The sequence below is a fragment of the Passer montanus genome, unplaced genomic scaffold, assembly GCF_014805655.1.
Source record: "Passer montanus isolate IOZ18808 unplaced genomic scaffold, ASM1480565v1 scaffold77, whole genome shotgun sequence".
In the NCBI taxonomy this organism is placed as follows: domain Eukaryota; kingdom Metazoa; phylum Chordata; class Aves; order Passeriformes; family Passeridae; genus Passer; species Passer montanus.
Window position 1 is genome coordinate 2,658,325 of NW_024372923.1, and position 19,271 is coordinate 2,677,595.

Here is a 19,271-nt window from a genome sequence, read left to right on the forward strand (position 1 = left end):
CGATCCATTGTCCTTCCAAGGCTCATTCCTTTCCCTCACTCACTTTGGGTTTCCTTCTAAGACTTCTGCTCCATTTACAAGAAATAGACCCAGTTTAGTGAGGGTTTTTGAAGCTACACAAATCTCGATTAATTTGAGTCTCTAACAGAAAGAAGAAGAGCCCAGCCTGCCCCGTGCAGCCCAAGCTCCTCAGAGGGAGCCAGGGGAAAGGACAAACTGAGTGTGGCCCTGAGCCCCAGCAGTGCTGCAGCCCCAGCCCCAGCTGGCAGAGGAACTGCTGCTCCTGGAGTGCAGCCTGATGGAAGCACTGCCCAGCACGGCACCTCCCACAGCTAACCCAGCTCGGTGCTCCAACAAGCAGTTACAGACACACTAAATTAACTCTGACTTTCATGACATTTACCGAGAGCTGGGCACGACTGAGAGGATTTGGGTTGTTTGTCTTTTGTAACTGCCACTGGAGTATTGATATTTTCCCTTTTGTCAATACCTTGCTATTACATCCCAAGCACTGAGAACCTCTCCTGGAGCACCCCGTGGGAGCAGCTGCTTAACCATGAGCCTGGCCTGAGCAGGACTGAGGTGTGGCCTTTTCCTATGTCCAGCCTGACCCTCAGGTCCTGCCCCTGCTCCCCGACATCCCAAAGCCTTGGCACTCCCTGGTGGCACGAGGTGCACTGTGATCCATAACCCCAGTCAGGCCCCCCATGGATCTGCACCAATAAACTCCCATGACTGGCTTTGGATGGTGCCAAATGTGCAGTACCACAGAGCTGTGCCCGACCTCCTCCTGCACCTGGCCTTGGCAACCCAAGCAAGCTGAATTTTCACCCAGAGCCATCAGCCTATCCTTACAGGGTGCTGACTGGGCAGCTCCAGCTGCCAGCAGGGACTCGCTGAGCAGGGAGGAGGGAATTGGTACCACTCTGTGGGCTCTGGGCATGATTTGAGCCCCTGTCCCAGCTCACCTTCCCTGTGTGCCAACACAGACAGGGAACCAAAACATGCCTTTGTGCTGAATACCAGCCCAGGCAGGAAGTGATCACTTTAATAACTATAAACATTCATTTACCTGCTTCGTTAGCCAGCATTAGAGCAGCACATCATTTACAGCGAGCTCGTTAGAGCCACCCAGCACTGCCAGGCCAGCCCGTGCCCGTGCCACACACAGGGCACACCCAGCGAGGCCAGAGAGGCTTCGCCAGGAGGGGAACACATTCCTGCCTGGAGCTTCAGCTGTTCTCCCAAAATCGTTCATTTGTGCTCACCTAATGCCGTGGAGTTCCTGTGCAGGGAGGGCTGGGCTGGTGTGGGCTGAGAACTGCTCAAGGAGAATTCCCAGAGAGGATCCCCGAGGGTGGGAGAGAGCCCAGCAGAGCCAGAGCTGCAGGGGCTTCCCAGCATGGACTCACTGGGCTGCAGCTGTGAATTAATCTAATCAACACAAGGTGTGCACAGAGGCTGGCACGTGGCTCAGCCCAGCTCTCCCAGTAAGGAGCTGGGAAGGAAGACGTTGGCCAGGAAACATCTGGGAAATGCTGGAACATCAAGGCCAGGCTGGACACTGGGGCTGGAGCACCTGGGACAGGGGAAGGTGTCCCTGCCACGGCAGGGTGGCTCTGGGTGGGCTCTGAGTCCCTCCAAACCAGTCCATCCTGGGCTGCTGGGATTTCCTGGGCACCTCGGGCTGAGCTCAGGGGTTCAGTGGGACCATCCCCATCGCCTTCCCCAGCACTGGAGCCCTCCCAGGCCATGCTGGGACAGTCTGTGCCCTGCTGGGAGGAGCAGCAGCTCCCTGCCCAGCCCACGAGCCAGCTCTGAGCCTGGCTCAGGCAGCAGCCCTGCTGAGGAGGGACTGACAGCCACGGACAGAGCTCAGACACAGAGCTGGCACCGAGAGCTGGCCTTGGCACACAGCATTGAGGTGCTGAGAGGAAAAGGCTCAGTCACTTCCCAGCTGCTCCGTGGCAGCCTAAACCACCACATTTAAACCCTTAAATAATGCTGAGAGCCAGGGAACAGGTGGCAAATGGATTCCATGGCAGATGGTGCCTTTTTTAATATTTGTGCTCACTGCTAATTTACAGAGTCCATAAGCACAGGCTCATCTCTTACCTTCTTCACTGCTGCCATTAAAAACCTGCATGTGAGGAAAATAAACACCCACTTCTTTATGCAGGAGCTGCAGGGGTATTAGAGATCACCACACACCCCATTCCTTAATTACTGCAGGTAAGTGCTGGTGCTTGCAAATTTAATGCATTTAGGGTTTCTTTGAGCCAGATTTCAGAGCCTTGGCGTGGCAGTGCTGGGAAATGCAGTTTCCTCCCCCAGCAGAGCCCAGGAAGATGCAGCACAGTGAGGAGCTGCATCTCCACAAGCTCCTGTTTAGTCTTTATGTTAAACCTGGCACAAAATCCACACTCACAGCCAGGCTGCCATGAAATATTTAAGGGAACATTTGCCTGCGAGATGCACGAGCAGCACCACCAGTAGATGCAAAATGAAGAAAGGAAATAAAAGCAATCCCAACGCAAAATGGGGCTGCAATTGCATTGCTGGAACCTTCTCTGTTCGCCTCCCTGGTGTGGGAGCAGAGAGCACAGCAAGGTGGGGCCAAGGCCCCTCTCACTGCCCAGAGCCTGAGCTGGAGCCTCTCCAGCCACAGATCACTCCAGGGACAGGCTCCTCAAGCTTCAATATTTTATCCCATATAAAACAGTATTTTATGTTGCTGTTAAACCCAGGATTTTTATGCCGCTTCTCTCCCACACGTTTATTTCATCATTTCAAGTTTTTCTAGGCTCAGCACAGTGACAGAACAATCCCCAAGAGCACCACTGACTGCAGAGCCAAGGCACAGCAACCTGCAGCAGGCAGCACCTCGCAGCCCTGTGTGCTCAGCCCCATTCCCAGGGATCCAGCTGGGATCCCTCACAGCCTCCTGCAGGAAGAGGCTGCACATGCCTTTGAATTCCTTAAATATCCTCTGCTCTCTCATAGCTCTGCTTCTGATTTTCCTTCCCAAAATGTAAAATAAATTGCATTAAAAGTGAATTTTAAAAAATGACCGCACTGCATTGTGCGCACACAGTTCCCCATAATTCCTGGTGATTTGCTTTGAGGGAATTCCAAGGAATTTCCTCTGTGAGGACGGAAAAGCAGCAGAGCCTGTATCCCCACCTGCCCCGTGCCCTTCCCACACCTCCCACCTTGTATTAACAACCTGCTATTAATTCCCAAAGCTATTAATTAGGCTGCCAGGAGTTAACTGTAAGGCTGCAAAACAAACCACAATCAAAGGTCTAAAAAATAAATACTCACTTCTAAGACTATTGATCAAATTGAGCAAATCTGTGTGATTGGAGACACAGGACCACACAAGGCAGGAGCAGGACACTGCTCTCTAACAGAATCAATTAACAGGGGATAATCAACCAACTGGGCTAACCACACACACAATGCTCAGCCTTCCAGGCACCAAGAAACATGGAGATTTAAGCTGGAAATGATCTAATTTGGGGGTTTTAAAGTTCATTGCTACTGCAGCCCTGGCCTTTCTTAAGCTTTAGACAAGGGGGATGTGGGAAGGTCATTAACCCAGAGGTCACAGCTCATTAACCCCGGGGTCACAGGTCATTAACCCAAAGGTCACAGGTCATTAACCCCGGGGTCAGCTCCTTAACCCCAGGGTCACTTTTAGGTGGCAGGTGGATCAGGACAAACCCAGGGAGGAATTCCTTCCCATCTCCATCTAATGGATGCAGTTCACAGCATCCCCTGGTCCCATCAGAGCTGGCCCCAGCACTGCCCCAGCAGTGGGTGAGCAGCCTCATGTACATTTTTCCCTCCATAGGCAGATAAGTGTTCCAGACACAGCCCCAGGCAGCCCAGTGCAGTTACAAACCCTGCCCTAAAGGCTGCTGTCACCAGGCCTGCCCAGCCAGGCAGGGATGTCCCCTCAGCTGCAGAAAGGTTCCACCCAGCACACAGAAAAGAGACACTTTTCCAGGTACCAGCCTCACCTCAGCTCTGGGAAAGGAGCCAGGCTGAGCTCTCCCAGCAGGTTTGTAACTAAAACCACCCAGAGAATCTGCTGGGACTTCAGTGAGTGCTGCCCCACCTGGTGCAGGCACCTCGTGAGGGCCAGTCCAGCTGAGAAGGCGAACGTTTCAGCTCGGCTGTGAACACACCACCAAACTGAGCCTGTGCTGGGGCTCTGGGGTGTGCCAACAGAACCCCTGAGATGGGGGAGAACCAGCTCAGCTGGCCCTAAGTGACCCAGAGACACATCCATGACAAACAGCCCAGAGCTGTGAGCCACTCCTGACACACAGCCACACACAGCCCAGAGCTCTGAGCCACTCCTGACCCACTCCTGACACACAGCCCAGAGCTGTGACCCACTCCTGACACACAGCCCAGAGCTCTGAGCCACTCCTGACCCACTCCTGACACACAGCCCAGAGCTGTGACCCACTCCTGACCCACTCCTGACACACAGCCCGGAGCTGTGACCCACTCCTGACCCACTCCTGACACACAGCCCGGAGCTGTGACCCACTCCTGACACACAGCCCAGAGAACACCCCCAAGCTGCTCCAGAACCCCAGTTTAACCCCTGCAGTGCCACCCGTGCCCAGCATTCTCAATCCCCCAGCCCCCCTGTGTGCCCAGAGCTCTCCTGCGGCCCAGCAGGGCCCTTACCTGGGAAGGGCGAGGCCAGGAGCGGGACCCTGATGGGGGACAAGGTGAGGAGGTGGCAGGGCTGCAGGCTGGGCCCCGGCGGGGCCTGGGGCGCCTCGGGCTCCAGGGCCACCAGCGCCAGGCCCTGAGTGCCACCCACGGCTTTAAGGCTGTTCTGGCAACCACCTGTGGAGAGAGAGACACGAGTGAGAGCTGCAGGGAGAGCAGGGGCTGGCACAGCGCTCTGCACGCTGAGCTTGGACACGGCATGGAACAGGATGCTGCACGTCCCACCCGGCCCTCCAGAGCCCCTTTTTTGATGGTGATTCCAAAACCTAGCTCGTGGCTGGAGCATTTTCTGCCATTGAACCCCACAGATGTGAGCACATCACCATAGCCCACAGGGACAAGGCAGCAGTGACTCACACACAAACTGTGCAGAGTTATTACATTTAAATGAAAAAAACTTAATAAAAAAGTCAAATATTTGAACACAGGGAACACAGTCATTCTCAGCTTTCTGAAGTGTAACTCTCTGATGCCAAATCTGAATTTATTCCTTGCTATATTAGGCACCCACTGCTCCCTCGCCTGCCTGGCTTCTCTGCTGTGTCCTGCACACAAATCCCTGAGTTTGACAAGCTCTGCATCTCACCTCCTTCATCCCAAAAACTCAGCAGGACACTTCATGGAATCCCTGAGGCTGGAAAAGCCCTCCCAGCCCACAGAGTCCCAGCTGTGCCCCATCCCCACCTTGTCCCCAGCCCCAGCTCTGAGTGCCACCTCCAGGAATTCCTTGGATACCTCCAGGGATGGGCACTCCAACCCCCCTGAGCAGCCCCTGCCGATGGAACCCAGGAATGTCCCAAATAAAGCCTTGACCACCCTTCAGCCCCTGCACCATTCACCCCCCAGCCTGACAGTGCCAGGGAAGACCTTCAGAGCTCAAACTCAGCTAATTATGTTCAGTAAACAAGAGCAGGAGTGGTAAAACTCTTGAGGAGCAGAGCCAATCTGACAAACAGCAGCTGTTCCTCCCTCCACCCGAGCTCACACGCAGAAATTAAGCAATCATCAGCTTCTCGTGGCATCCAGCAAAGCTCAGCCCGGGCACAACCCCTGCAGGCACTGGGAGACAACTGGGGCTCCACAAATCCCCCCTGACCCAGGGCAGGCCTTCCCTCGCCCTGAGGCTCCCTTTGTGTGCATCCCAGCAGAACAGGGGATGGCTGTGGGGTGGGGGATGCAGCCCCTAAACAGCTCCAGGCAGGAGAATCCCAGCAGGGACCTGGGTGAGATCACAGGATCAGGGAATGGGTTGGGAGGGACCCCAGATCCCACCCATTCCCCCCCTGCCATAGCAGGGACACCTTCCCCTGTCCCAGGTGCTCCAGCCCCAGTGTCCAGCCTGGCCTTGGGCACTGCCAGGGATCCAGGGGCAGCCCCAGCTGCTCTGGGCACCCTGTGCCAGCCCTGCCCACCCTCACAGGGAACAATTCCCAATTCCCAATCTCCCATCCAGCCCTGCCCTCTGGCAGTGGAGCCATTCCCTGTGTCCTGTCCCTCCATCCTTGTCCCCAGTCCCTCTCCAGCTCTCCTGGAGCCCCTTCAGGCCCTGGCAGGGCTCTGAGCTCTCCCTGGAGCTGCTCCTCTCCAGGTGAGCACCCCAGGTATCCCAGCTTTGCCCCTTTACAAACAATTACTTCCCAACAAATAAGCCCTACGTTAGCAAAACCGAAGTTTAGTGTTTTTAGTGTCGCCAAAAATGTTCATTATTTCCACAGTCATTATTCCTCCATGCCAAGGAACACCTGCAGATGCACTCAGTAACAGGCACGCGGGCCAAACAAACCCCACAAATATTTAAGTTTTGATCATTTAGCAATGGAGAAATGAAAACAGATTTTCCTGCCAGACGTACAGTAGAAATTAAAAATACACAAAAAAAACCCATCAGTGTCCAACCAATCCAAGTGTTAAACACAAGCTCATTGCTCATTCACCTGGGAAGCGGAACAATCCTTCAGTGGGGTCAAACACCTGCCCTCCAAGAGCCTGTGCTCATTCCCAATTCCAGCTGCCTGCTGCTGGGAGAAACCCACAAAACCTCTCCTGCAGCTCCTGTGAAAGCTAATGCTGCCTGCAAACACGACTTTGCTGTGCCTTCCTGCAGGGCAGGTTGTTTACTTCTCATTTGATTCTTTTCTTGTGGAGAGGAGGATGTGATTTCCCCAAAGAGGGCAGAGAACAGGAGAGTGATGTGAGCCGGGCAGGCACAGCCTGTGCTGAGCCGGGTGCCTCATTAAACCTGCATCCATCCCCTCATCAAAGTTGCATTGCTCAGCTGCAAGAGGAGCTTGGGTGCTTTCCCCTCCTCTGATGGAGCTCTCTCTCCTGGTGAATAACTCCGTGCAGGAAGGGCCATCCCTGGGGCTCAGCGGGGTCCTGCTGTGCCTCAGCCCAGCAGCATCCCCCAGTCAGCCCCCCAAACACAGCCCAGCCCTGCCAAAGGCACTGCCAGCTGGGCCAGGACTGCCCCCGAGCTGGGGGCACCACCTGAGGAACCCTCCTCACAAACAAAGCAGCCCTTGCTGGGAGTTCTTTGCAAAGCGGCTTTGAAAGGGTTTCAGAGTTCCCATCGATCAGCCCACGCTCACAGGGGGAATTTCCAGGAAAGAGGAGTCAAACACCATCACTGGTATTGCAGGGAGGGGAAAATGCAGGATTTCTTCCAGCAATGGTGTTTCCCCAGGTCATGGTACACCCTGGCACTGAGGTGCCAACTTCTCCTCCGATTCCCAGAGTCCCTGGGGCTGGAAAAGCCCTCCAGGATCACGAGTCCCAGCTGTGCCCATCCCCACCGTGTCCCCAGCCCAGAGCTCTGAGTGCCACCTCCAGGGGACACCTGCAGGGGTGGGCACTGCAACCCTCCCTGGGCACTGGCAGTGCTCCTGCCCCCAAAACCATCCTGAGCAGCAGCCCTGCTGTAACAGGAGCCCCCAGTGCTGTGCTGCAGGCAGCCCAGCCCTCACAGCCCCCAGCCCCTCACAGCCCCCAGCCCAGCCCCTCACAGCCCCCAGCCCAGCCCCTCACAGCCCCCAGCCCAGCCCTCACAGCCCCCAGCCCCACAGCCCCCAACCCAGCCCCTCACAGCCCCCAGCCCAGATGATGGCTTTAAGCAGAATTTTCAGTATTTTTAAGAAGGATTCTCCTCATCTTCCAGCTCTGCAGCCCCTCACAGCCCCCAGCTCAGCCCTCACAGCCCCCAGCCCCTCACAGCCCCCAGTCCCTCACAGCCCCCAGCTCAGATAATGGCTTTAAGCAGAATTTTCAGTATTTGTAAGAAGGATTCTCCTCATCTTCCAGCTCTGATGGCTTTAAGCAGAATTTTCAGTATTTTTAAGTCGGATTCTCTTCATCTTTAAGCTCTGAGTCTTTAGGCAGTATTTTCACTATTTTTAAGTAGGATTCTCTGCATTTTTAAGCTCCAGGACTTGAGGCAGAATTCGCTGTCCCTTCCTTTGCCCTCAGCTGCAGACGGAGCCCGATGGTGCCACTGTCACCCCCAGCCCCCTCTGGGTGCAGACAGATGTTCCCAGCTGTGTCAGACAGGTGCTGCTCAGTTTGCTGAACGCTTCTGAGCTGTACAAGCTGCTGGGCAACAGCCCGAGGGGACGTGGCAGCTCCTCCTGGCACTGACCTGGGCTGAGCCTGCCGAGAGCTGAGTGGGGGGCACCTCCCCAAACAGCACCAGAGACCCCAGAAGGGCCCAGGGGAGCACAGGGACACGTGTGAGGGGGAAGGATTCTGCAGCAGGGAGGGGATGTGAAAACGGGTGAGACAGGAGGGGGGGTGGACATTGCAGGGGATAAATTCAGATTTGTGCAAAACTTTCACCTCATGTGGAACAAAAGGCTCCTCCTCAACCTGACCCTGTGCCTGTGTTTAGAGCTCCTAAAAAACTCTGAAAACCCTGATATCCCTGCAAAGGGAAACAGAGGGATATCCCTGCAAAGGGAATAAACAGAGGGATATCCCTGCAAAGGGAATAAACAGAGGGATATCCCACTGCAAAGGGAAGAAACAGAGGGATATCCCACTGCAAAGGGAATAAACAGAGGGATATCCCTGCATGGGAACACACACAGGGATATCCCACTGCAAACATAAACAAACACAGGGATATCCCTGCAAACACAAACAAACACAGCAATAGCCCTGCAAAGGGAAACAGAGGGATATCCCTGCAAACACAAACAAACACAAACAAACACAAACAAACACAACGATAGCCCTGCAAAGGGAAACAAACAAAGCCAGGGATGTCCCTGCTCTCTGGCATCCCTGCTCTCTGACATCCCTGCTCCCCGGCATCCCTGCCCTCTGACATCCCTGCCCTCTGACATCCCTGCTCTCTGACATCCCTGCTCTCTGACATCCCTGCTCTCTGACATCCCTGCCCTCTGACATCCCTGCTCCCCGACATCCCTGCCCTCTGACATCCCTGCTCCCCGACATCCCTGCCCTCTGACATCCCTGCTCCCCGGCATCCCTGCTCCCCAAGGGGGAAGCAGCAGCTGCACTGCCCCTGTAAGCCCAGTGAGTGCCAGTAACCCCGCTCGGTTTCCTGCGGGTGTGCAGTGATAGAACCCCCGGCTGCTCCTGCCCTGCCGGCGCCGAGAGCTGGATTCGCTCGCACGGAGCTCTGGGGTCAGTGGGGATGGTGCTCTGGAAAGGTCAGAACAGCAGCCTTGCCCATAAACACTTTGCTCGGGGGGTTATTGCTGTCATTTAAGTGGGAAAACAAACTTCACTCCAAGTTTCTCTTGATTTGGGGAGATAACGGGAAAAGCACCGAAAAACCATAAACTTAATGAGCAAAACAAAAACTTTGTGAAGGCTGTGGTTAAAGCCAAGCATTCCCAGACCTAATAAAGCACTTGGCTGGCAGTGCTTGAATGCTCCACAAACAAAGAGAGGTTTGATGGCTTTTCAGGGACACGAATGGGGTCCTGCTGTGCTATTCTCTGTCCCCAAACAGGGAGCCCCAGCACGCGCTTAAATACAAGATAATCCAATTTGCAAAGCCAAAACCTGAGTGCTTGTAAACGGAGATGTGCTTCAAACACAGAGCTGTGCTCAGGCAATACAGGAGGTCAGAGGTCCTGGGTGGTGTATTTCATGAGAAAACAGAGCCCAGATTTCAGAGAGAGCAGCCCTATTTCATCCAGAACCTGGAAATGGAATTACCTAGCAAGCCGGGCCTGTGTTTGGATGTGTATCTGCATGCTGACACTGTTTGGTTCTGTAAAGGGTACTGCCAGCAGGAGAAAGGAAAGATGCGAATGAGAAGGATCAAAATGTAATTTCCTTGGGGTGCCCCACACGACATCCTCATCTCCACGCAGGGAACACGTGGAGATGAGCTTTGAGGTCCGTTCCAGCCCCAGCCATTCCACGATTCCATGAAAACCTCCCCAGATACAGACAGGAGAACACCCCCTCGGGCAGGGAGCACTGGTCCTGACACCAGGAGTGCCAGCCTGCCCCAGCACACCTCCCAGTGACCCAGTCAATGTCCTGTGCCCAGGGCTGCAGCTCCACCTAAGGAGTGTTGAACCCACCACGGGGGTGCCAGCGCTCCCTCAGCCCGTCCAGCAGCCACCCAGCTGCCAGGGATGTGCAGGAACCAGCTGGCACAGTGCACAGGGCACCTGGCCAGCCCTGACCTCACCCACACAGCGCAGGAGACACAAACACGAGTCCTTCCCTCCCAGAAATGCCAGTGCTGTCTTTGCAGAAACATTAAATGCTGCCTTCCTCCCCAGAGCGACAGAGCCAGGCGTCACTGCCAGGGGCAAAGGGCACCCTTCTCCTCAGAAACACACAAGAGCACATAATTCATGGGTTGCACTTGGGAAGAGAGCAATAACTGCTGCTTCTCACAGCTAATAGCACCTTGGAGTAGCTGGGGCTGCAGCTGTTAAATTATGCACATTACCCTTGCCAGGCTGCGTGCTCCTGGAGCTGAGGAAGCTGCAGCTCCATTGAGAAAACAATTCTATCATTGCTGATAACTGGGGAGGGCAGAGCTGCTCCGGAGTGAATCCCGCACAAAACCTGACCAGTTCCCCTCATCCCACTGAACTGCTCCAGGATCTTCATTACTCCTCACATTAAGGGCAGATACTGCACAGGAAACACTTCCAGTGCTGCCACAGCTCCTGGGGCAGCAGCTCCTGCTCTGCCCGCAGGACAGGGATGGGGCCACCCTGCAGGAAGGGCCACAGCCCCCTCACCAGCTCTGGAGCCCCACCCTGCCTGCGACAGGGAATGGCACTGACCACAGCAACAGCTCAACAAGGATGGGAAGGAATTCCTGACTGCCCTGGCACAGGTGCCCAGAGCAGCTGTGGCTGCCCCTGGATCCCTGGCAGTGCCCAAGGCCAGGCTGGGCACTGGGGCTGGGCCAAATTTGGGGTCCCTCCCACCCAAACCGTTCCAGGATTCTGTGATCCCGTTATTTACAGAGATGGCTGGGGGGGGTTGAGCTCCCCCCTGCCCCTGTCCCACCCCGGGGAGCTCAGCTGGCAGCCAGCACAGCCTGCTGCTGCAGGAGGAGCAGGCTCCAGCTGCAGGGCTCCTGAGCAGACAGCCACAGGCACTGGCCAGGGGGAGGAAACCCTTCCCTCGCGGGGCTCCCTGCAGCCCCCAGAGGTGGCACCAGGCTGGCAGTGAGGTGGCACCAGGCTGGCAGTGTCCCTGTTCTGCCTGCACTGCCCCTGCGCTGCTCCCAGGAATGCTCTTGCCCTATGTCTGCCATTCTGCATGTGATAAAATACACTTGTGCACATTTAAAATACTGAACTATTGTAAAACACTGAAGGCTTTAAAAGGTGCAGAAACAGGAGGGGCTGTGGCTCCCAGACCCCTCCCTCAGCAGCACACCCACCCTGTGATTGCCCAGGCATGCCGCTGCTCTTGTGTGGAATAAATACAAAAAAATCCTCAAAATAAAGAGAAATTCATTCATTCCAGGGCTTCCCCACAGCACTGACTCCTGCAGCTGAGCCCTGGGCAGTGCTGGCAGGAGGAGAGGAGGCTGAGCCACAGCTCTGCTCAAACACCAAAATACTGACCCAGGGAGGGGCCAACACGTGCCCTGCTAATTAATGAGGCTGGTAATGAGCCCAGGAGCCAGGATTTCCTCCAGCACACTCTGAACCTCAGCCCTGATGGCAAACACCACGTCCTGGGTGCTGCACAGCTCTGAAATACAAACCGCTTTTGGGGAGAGTCCACAGGAAGGGGAGCTGGGCGCTCGGCCCCAGGGACAGCACCTTTGCTCTGAGGAGGGCAGGAGCAACTGGCAGCACGCCAGTCATTCCAGTTCCCAGTTTAGGAGTGTATGTAGGCGCTGAAACATCAGTGGCACTTTTCTCCTCAGCCCTCTGTATAGAAGTGCTATTTTAATTTACTCCTGCAGCCACAAAACAGAGATGCAGCCCTGCTGGGATGCACGGTCTGCTCTTGTCCAAGGATAAAGGCTCTTTACCAGCTGTAAATATCAGTTACCTAAAGCACCACAGAATATTTGAACAGCTAATATTTATAACTTTTAGTTGTTCAGTTCAGTTATGCAGATTAATGGAATTTATTTCACAAATGGCTGAGCCTCAGTGAGATGATGGATCCACTGCTCCTCTCCTGCTGCCTGTCTACACAGACCCCACCAAACCCTGCAAACGAGCAGCCAGCAGAACCCTGCACAGGCTGTGCCACAGAGCCACGGAATCATTGTGGCTGACAGTGATTTCTGATTGAAAAATAAACTCGGTGGGTGGGGAGTGGTTGCTCCCTTCCTGGCAGAGGTCACCAGGCAGCTCCAGAACAGCCTGGCACAATCTGCTGTAATTACACACAGCCCTTTCTTCCTCTCAGTCATTCAGAGGGTGAGCTGCACTCGGCCATCAAGGCTCTGCTCAAGCAAGGGCTTGCAGCTGAATGGGAGCGAATCTCTGCTTTAGAGAGCAGCTTTGGCTCTCTGGGGGATGCATTACGGGAAAACCACCGAGAAACAGGCAATACTCAATTATTGACGTGCTTATTTCCTGACCTGGGATCAGCTGAGGGGCCAGCACGAGCGTGGGCAGTGGTCTGGAGGCAGCAGCTGGCCTGGCTACAGCCATGGCTACTTGATTGCTCAGCAGCAGAGGCTTCTCAGCCCCCTGGAACAGCCTGGACTCCTCGGGCTGGACCCAGGCCGAGTCCAGGGCAAAGGCATTGTTCAAGTAGATCTGTCCAACAGAAAGAGAGAAAAACGTTACAGTTTGAGGTCCCAAACTCAGAAATACAAATGAGAACAAAGCATCTCTAACTCGCTATTTCAACAGGCAGAGCCTCAGCTGGGGACAAACTGCCCAAGCCAGGGTCCCTCAGTGTGAGGCTGAAGTGAAGTGACCACTTCAAATTTAACTGGCTTTGACGTGACAGATCAGCTGCTGCAGCTGCACGGGAGGCAGGGCATCCCTGGCGGCAGCATTGACCTGACACAGCCACTGCTGGTCCTGACACAGCCACCCCGAGTGACCCCACCAGCACCGGGCACTGCGGCCACCTCCCTGGGGGACACGGGGATGAGGGACAGGGGCACAGAGCACAAAACCAGCTGAGGGACAGGGCACAAAGCACAAAGCCAGGTACTCAGCTGGCAGAGGGGCAGATGTGGGGAACAGAGGTGGGATGGGGACACAGGACCCCGAGGGCCACGCTGGCACCAGGGATGTGGCAGTGCCCATGGTGACACCGCTGTGCCAGCACTGGGCTGTGGCACTCCTTTAGGACAAACAGTGGGAAAACCAGGGAGAAAGGGAAGATGGAAAACCCCCATAATGACATCTGGGCGGAAAATGAGGACATTCTACTGAAAGGAATAAATATTAGCGACATTTTAGTCCTATTAAAACCCGGGAGCAGTGAAGCTGCACCTGCTGCTCCATCACCTGCCCCTTCCAGCATTCCCCTCCGCAGGGTCCTCCTGACCTCTCACACCCCTGAGCCCACACCCCTCTTCAACCCGTGCACTTGATGAATTCCCAGTAAAAAGCCCTAAAAACGCCTCACATTCCCCTCCGCAGGGTCCTCCTGACAAACACCGACCTCTCACACCCCTGAGCCCACACCCCTCTTCAACCCGTGCACTTGATGAATTCCCAGTAAAAAGCCCTAAAAACGCCTCGGCACGCCAGGCTCGCACTTACTTTGCAGCTGGGCAGCCTTTTATCAAGCCAGCCCTTCCCGGCGTGCGGCGGCACCGCGGCGCTGTACACGGGCGGGAGCACCGGCACCAATTCCACGCTGGAAGAGGGGGAGAATCCCACCACCGGCGAGTGAGCTCCAAATATCCACTTCGGAGGGGACAAAAAACCAAACAAACACGAGAGGAGGAGTTAACAAAAGGATTTTACCGGATGCTTTCCGTGATTTCCTAATGAGGCGCAGATAGCACGGAAGATGTCAGCAATGTCCCTCCAGCCCGGCCAGGGTTTGCGTCGGGCTGGCACGGCAGGGTGCGGGCACGGAGCGGCTCGGGAAGCGCAGAGCACAGCCAGCAGCGGGCACAGGGCTGCAGCGAGGGCTCCTCCGCTCACACCGAGCCGGCGAGAGCCCGAACGTGCCCCGGGAGAGCCAAAGGGAACGGCACAAATGTATTTTTTCCCAACTGAAATTCGCCTGGCAGATGGGCTCCCACAGCAAAACCACCTCTGCAGGTTCGTCGAGCGGTCTCCCGCTGGGGAATAATTGATGTTCCCGTTTCATTAGAGCAGCACCGACTGTTTTCTCCCGAACCACAAGAGACGCTCGAGCTCGAAAAGGCTGGAAATCATCACACGGAATCGAGCGGACGCCACGGCGCTCGCGGCTCGCGTTTATTTTTACTTCTGTCTTCCAAAAAACATAAAGCCGAGGCGAAACTGCGCGCACGGCTCCGAGCCCTCCGCTGAGAGGGGCGAGCGCCCGGCTGAGGGCTCCGCTCCGCGAGCAGCCTCCCGGCAGCAATTAATAATTGAAATATTCATCAGGGAAAGCACTGGCGCGACACGCCGGTTCCAGTGACACGGCTCAAAACTTTCGTCTTTATAAATATTCACAGAACGCTCGGCGGCGATGCTGCCCCGGCTGCCGGAGCGCGCCGGGAGCATCGCTCCCGGTCCGGCTGCCTCTGCGGAAAGCGCATCCTGCAGCCGCCGGGGAGCCCAGCCCCGCCGGAGGGACCCGCAGCCCCCTGGCAGCCCCTCTGCTCCCGGAGAAATCCCCGCCGCACGTTCCCAGAGCCGCTGGAAGCGCCGCGCTCCGACACACGCGGGGCCGCGACCGAGCCCGCGGGGCGCACAGCGCCGGGAACGGGGTGCAGAACCCGGGGAAAGGGGAATGCAGAGCTGGGAAATGGGGTGCAGAGCTGGGGAAGGGGGTGCAGAGCTGGGGAAAGGGGAATGCAGAGCTGGGGAAGGACCCAGGGAACAGGGAATGCAGAGCTTGAGAAGGGGGGATATAGAACCCAGGGAAAGGGGAATGCAGAGCTGGGGAAGGGGATGTAGAACCCAGGGGACAGGGAATGCAGAGCTTGAGAAGGGGGGAATGCAGCGCCCCGAGGGAGGGGGATGAAAAACCCAGGGAAAGAGGGATGCAGAGCCCGGGGAAGGGGAAATGCAGAGTCCAGCCCAGAGAAAGGGGGATGCCGAGCTTGGGGAGATGCAGAGCCCATGGAAAAGGAGCTGTAGAACCCGGGAAAAGAGGGATGCAGCGCCCGCGGAAGGAGGGATGCAGAGCTCGGGAAGCGGAGGATGCAGGGCTCGGAAAAGGAGGAATGCAGAGCTCGGGGAGCCCCCGCCGCCCCGCGGGGTCTGTCCCGCCGCCGCCCCCACCCCGCGGGCGGGGGTCTCGGTGCCGGCGCTGGCGCCGGGCAGCGGCTCCGGGAAAGTTGTGTCCCCGCACGGCGGCCCCGCCCTTACCTGGCCGTGCAGGAGCGGCTCGGCGGCCGCGGGCAGCAGCGGCAGCAGCGGGGGCTCGGGGGGCGCGGCGGGGCCGCCCCGGGGAGGGGGAGGGACGCGGGAGGGACGGACGGACGGACAGACAGAGGGAAGGAAGGAGGGAGGGGGCGCCGGCCGCCGTGCAGCCCCGCTGGGAGTGCGGCTCCGCACGGCTCGGTCAGGAGCAAGCGGGGTTTTGGGGCCAGCCCCGGCCCCGGGGGATGGCAGAGGAGGCTGCGCCGCGCCGGCAACCCCGACACCCCCAGGTTCCCGGAGCCCCCCTCGGCATTAAAATCCCCCAGACCCCCCAACACCTCCGAGCCCCGGAGATCCTCAAGCTCCTGGATATCCCCAGAAGCCTCAGCCCCCAAATCTTCCCGGCACCCCGATCTCCCCCTTCCCCAGGCCGTGCGAGTGCCACGGCATCGGCGAGTTCAGGTATCCCAGGTATCCCACGGCTGCCCCTCAGCCGAGACCCTTCCGTCGGCAGGGAAAATAGCATGGATTGAAACTGCCAGAGGACAGGGTTGGGTGGGATTTTGGGAGGAAATTCTTCCCTGGGAGTGGGGGGACGATGCCCAGAGCAGCTGTGGCTGCCCCTGGGTCCCTGGCAGTGCCCAAGGCCAGGCTGGACACTGGGGCTGGAGCAGCTGGGACAGTGGAAGGTGTCCCTGCCATGGCAGGAGTGGGAATGGGTGGGATTTGGGGTCCTTTCCAACCCACTCCAGTCTGGGATCCTATGAATTTCCTGGCAGACAAGTGGAGAGGAGCCTGGTGCTGCTGCTGCTGCCCGAGATGCTTTGGGGTCCTTTCCAAGCCACTCCAGTCTGGGATCCTATGAATTTCCTGGCAGACAAGTGGAGAGGAGCCTGGTGCTGCTGCTGCTGCCCGAGAGCCGCTCCCTGTCCTGCCCAGCCCAGGTGATTCCAGGCTGAGCTCCCCAGAGCCATCAGTGTTCCCTCACAACCTGTGGGTTTGTCCCTTACTACCTGTGTGCTTGTCCCTTCCAGCCCATGAGTTTATCCCTCACAATCCCTGGGTTTGTCCCTCCCAGCCCCTGGGTTTGTTTCCCCTCCCTGCTGTGAAATGAAGGAGCTGAGCAAGCCTCTGCTGACGGCATCACAGCTTCCAGCAGCTCCAGCAAAAAATTAAAGGAATGAATAACGGCAAAATGGGCCAAGCCTGAATTCACACAACACACAAATGCTTCAGCTTCACGGGCTGAAATTGTTGCAGAGGAGTTTGATTCCCATGGCAGCACATAACCTTGGTAAAGGTAATACCCTAGAAGTTCTGGAATCAAATTGTGATGATCTGAGGCTAAAGACGAGATCAGGAAAATACATTGCTTCTAATTACCCTGAGAGACACTGGGAGGTGGAGATTGGAGTAATGCGCAAAATGACAGAAATCAGATGAACAGAGGATCACTGCTAAATGCTTTAGTGTGTGGCTGTTTGTAAAACTCAAAACCACATCCTGGTAATTGGGGCTGAGCGGAACGGAAGCTCAATGACAAAATCAACAGCAAAAAAAAAGCAACAAACAGAAAAAAGAGTTTGCTATGAAATGCAGTGCTGGAGGAGCTGGGTTTGGATGCAGTGTGGGAAAAGATCAGTGTCACTCACCTGTGGTGCACACCTTGGCCCCTGAATACTGCAAAGAGCACTTCAGGCAGCCAAAAAGCCAATTTAGCTGAAATAAAAGGTTTAGACCCATCATCTTCATTTTTTAAGTCTGAAAAATGAGTCAGGGCACTCCAAAGAGACATGCCTTTTGTTAATATCTACATTATGGATTTCTGTCCCTGAGGACATTCTTCACCACTTTGCTCCTGCCGGGGCTATCTGGTGAGACAATATCGGGTAATGACCAAACTCTCCATTGGTGCTGCACCAATGGCTCAGGGCAGGGGCGCTGTGCATCAGCAGCATCCCCGGGGATCCCTCTCGTTCGGAGAGCTGGCCGCAGACAGCCCGGGGCCCGCAGCCCTCCCTGAGGCACCCGCCTGAGCCTCCGGAGGTGCCAGCGCCCCCGGAACCCTGGCACAACCCCGCGCCCAGCCGCTCCCAGTGAATGAAAACCTGGCGCTTACAGTGTGTGAATCCCTGCCGATCCCAGTGAATACATCCCTATCCTTACAGTGAACAAATCCCTGCCGCTTACAGTGAACAAATCCCTGCCCATCCCAGTGGACAAACCCCTGCCGATCCCAGTGAGTAAATCCCTGCCGATCCCAGTGAGTAAATCCCTGCCGATCCCAGTGAGTAAATCCCTGCCGATCCCAGTGAGTAAATCCCTGCCGATCCCAGTGAGTAAATCCCTGCCGATCCCAGTGGATAAACCCCTGCCGATTCCAGTGGATAAATCCCTGCTGATTCCAGTGGATAAAAAACCTGCCCATTCCAGTGGACAAACCCCTGCCGATCCCAGTGAATAAACCCCTGCCCATTCCAATGAACAAACCCCTGCCCATCCCAGTGGACAAACCCCTGCCTGTTTGCCTGCTCAGGGTCCCGGGGCAGCAGCGGGGCCCGGCCTCTCCTCCCGATGCTGGCGGGCAGAGGAAGGGTGGGCACACCCAGCCTGCCCCCGGGGCACCCCGATCCCATGCCAGGAGCTCTGTTCCAGCCGGGCACAGCGCCGGGGGCATCCCTGCGGGCAGCTCCCAGCCCGGCCGGGCCAGTCCCGATCCCTGCCCCGCTGGCTGGCTCCGGCAGCGCCGAGGAGGGGGATCCCAGCGGCAAACACCGCCGCGCTGCCCCGGCTGTGCCTGGCATCAGGGGAAGGAGCCCGGGGCCGGCAATTCCCTGTGCCCACCGCTCCCAGCCAGCGCGGCCCTGCTGCTGCTCTCCTGTGCGCCTCGGCCTTGGAGCCTCGCATCAATTCCCTCTTGTGGGATTAACCCCCGAATCCCAAACCACAGCAGGGTCCTGTGGCATTTCGGGGCTCCAGTGGGATTTCGGGACTCCCATGGCATTTCAGGGTTCCCATGGCATTGCAGGGCTCCCTGGGGATTTCGAGGCTCCTGTGGCATTTCGGGGCTCCCAGGGGATTTTCGGGGATCCCATGGCATTTCAGAGCTCCCATGGCATTTCAGGCATCCCATGGGATTTCGAGGCTTCCATGCAGTTTCGTGGCTCCCATGGCATTTCGGGGTTCTCATGTCATTTCAGGATTCCCATGGCATTTCGGGGCTCCCGTGGGATCTCACGGTTCCAGCGAGGTTCCCTGGCTGCTGAGGGGTCTGTGGTGGGTGCTGCAGCAGCTCCCAGCGCTGCTCCGAGCACAGCTCCAGCCTCCGCTGAGCAGAGCCCCAGGCAAACACGTCAGATCAAAGACCGACAGAAAATGACCCCTTGTTTCGGCCCCCGGCACGTGAGATACCCGCTCTTTGATGCGATTTTTGCTGAATTCCATTGATTTCCGCGAGCCTCGTTACAGCCCCATTAAGAGGAATCAGGAAAAGAGGAGGCAAATGAAGCGTGGCTCCAGTGCCGTGAGGATCCCGGCAGGAATACCTGCGTGGGCAGGACCTCAGCCTCCCAGGAGCCC

General features: G+C 56.7%; 1 protein-coding gene across 1 annotated transcript in view; it reads right to left on the bottom strand.

The window, feature by feature from the left end:
• Positions 1–16,142, bottom strand: part of TCERG1L (transcription elongation regulator 1 like) — a 44,537-nt gene extending 28,395 nt beyond the window's left edge. The window contains exons 1-5 of the mRNA XM_039731382.1: positions 16,101–16,142; positions 15,699–15,752; positions 13,947–14,093; positions 12,803–12,983; positions 4,708–4,872 (exon numbers count right to left, since the gene is read on the bottom strand). Coding sequence (XP_039587316.1) covers positions 4,708–4,872; positions 12,803–12,983; positions 13,947–14,093; positions 15,699–15,752; positions 16,101–16,142 — 589 coding nt within the window. The remainder of the gene's footprint in view (positions 1–4,707; positions 4,873–12,802; positions 12,984–13,946; positions 14,094–15,698; positions 15,753–16,100) is intronic.
• Between the last annotated feature and the right edge of the window lie 3,129 nt (positions 16,143–19,271).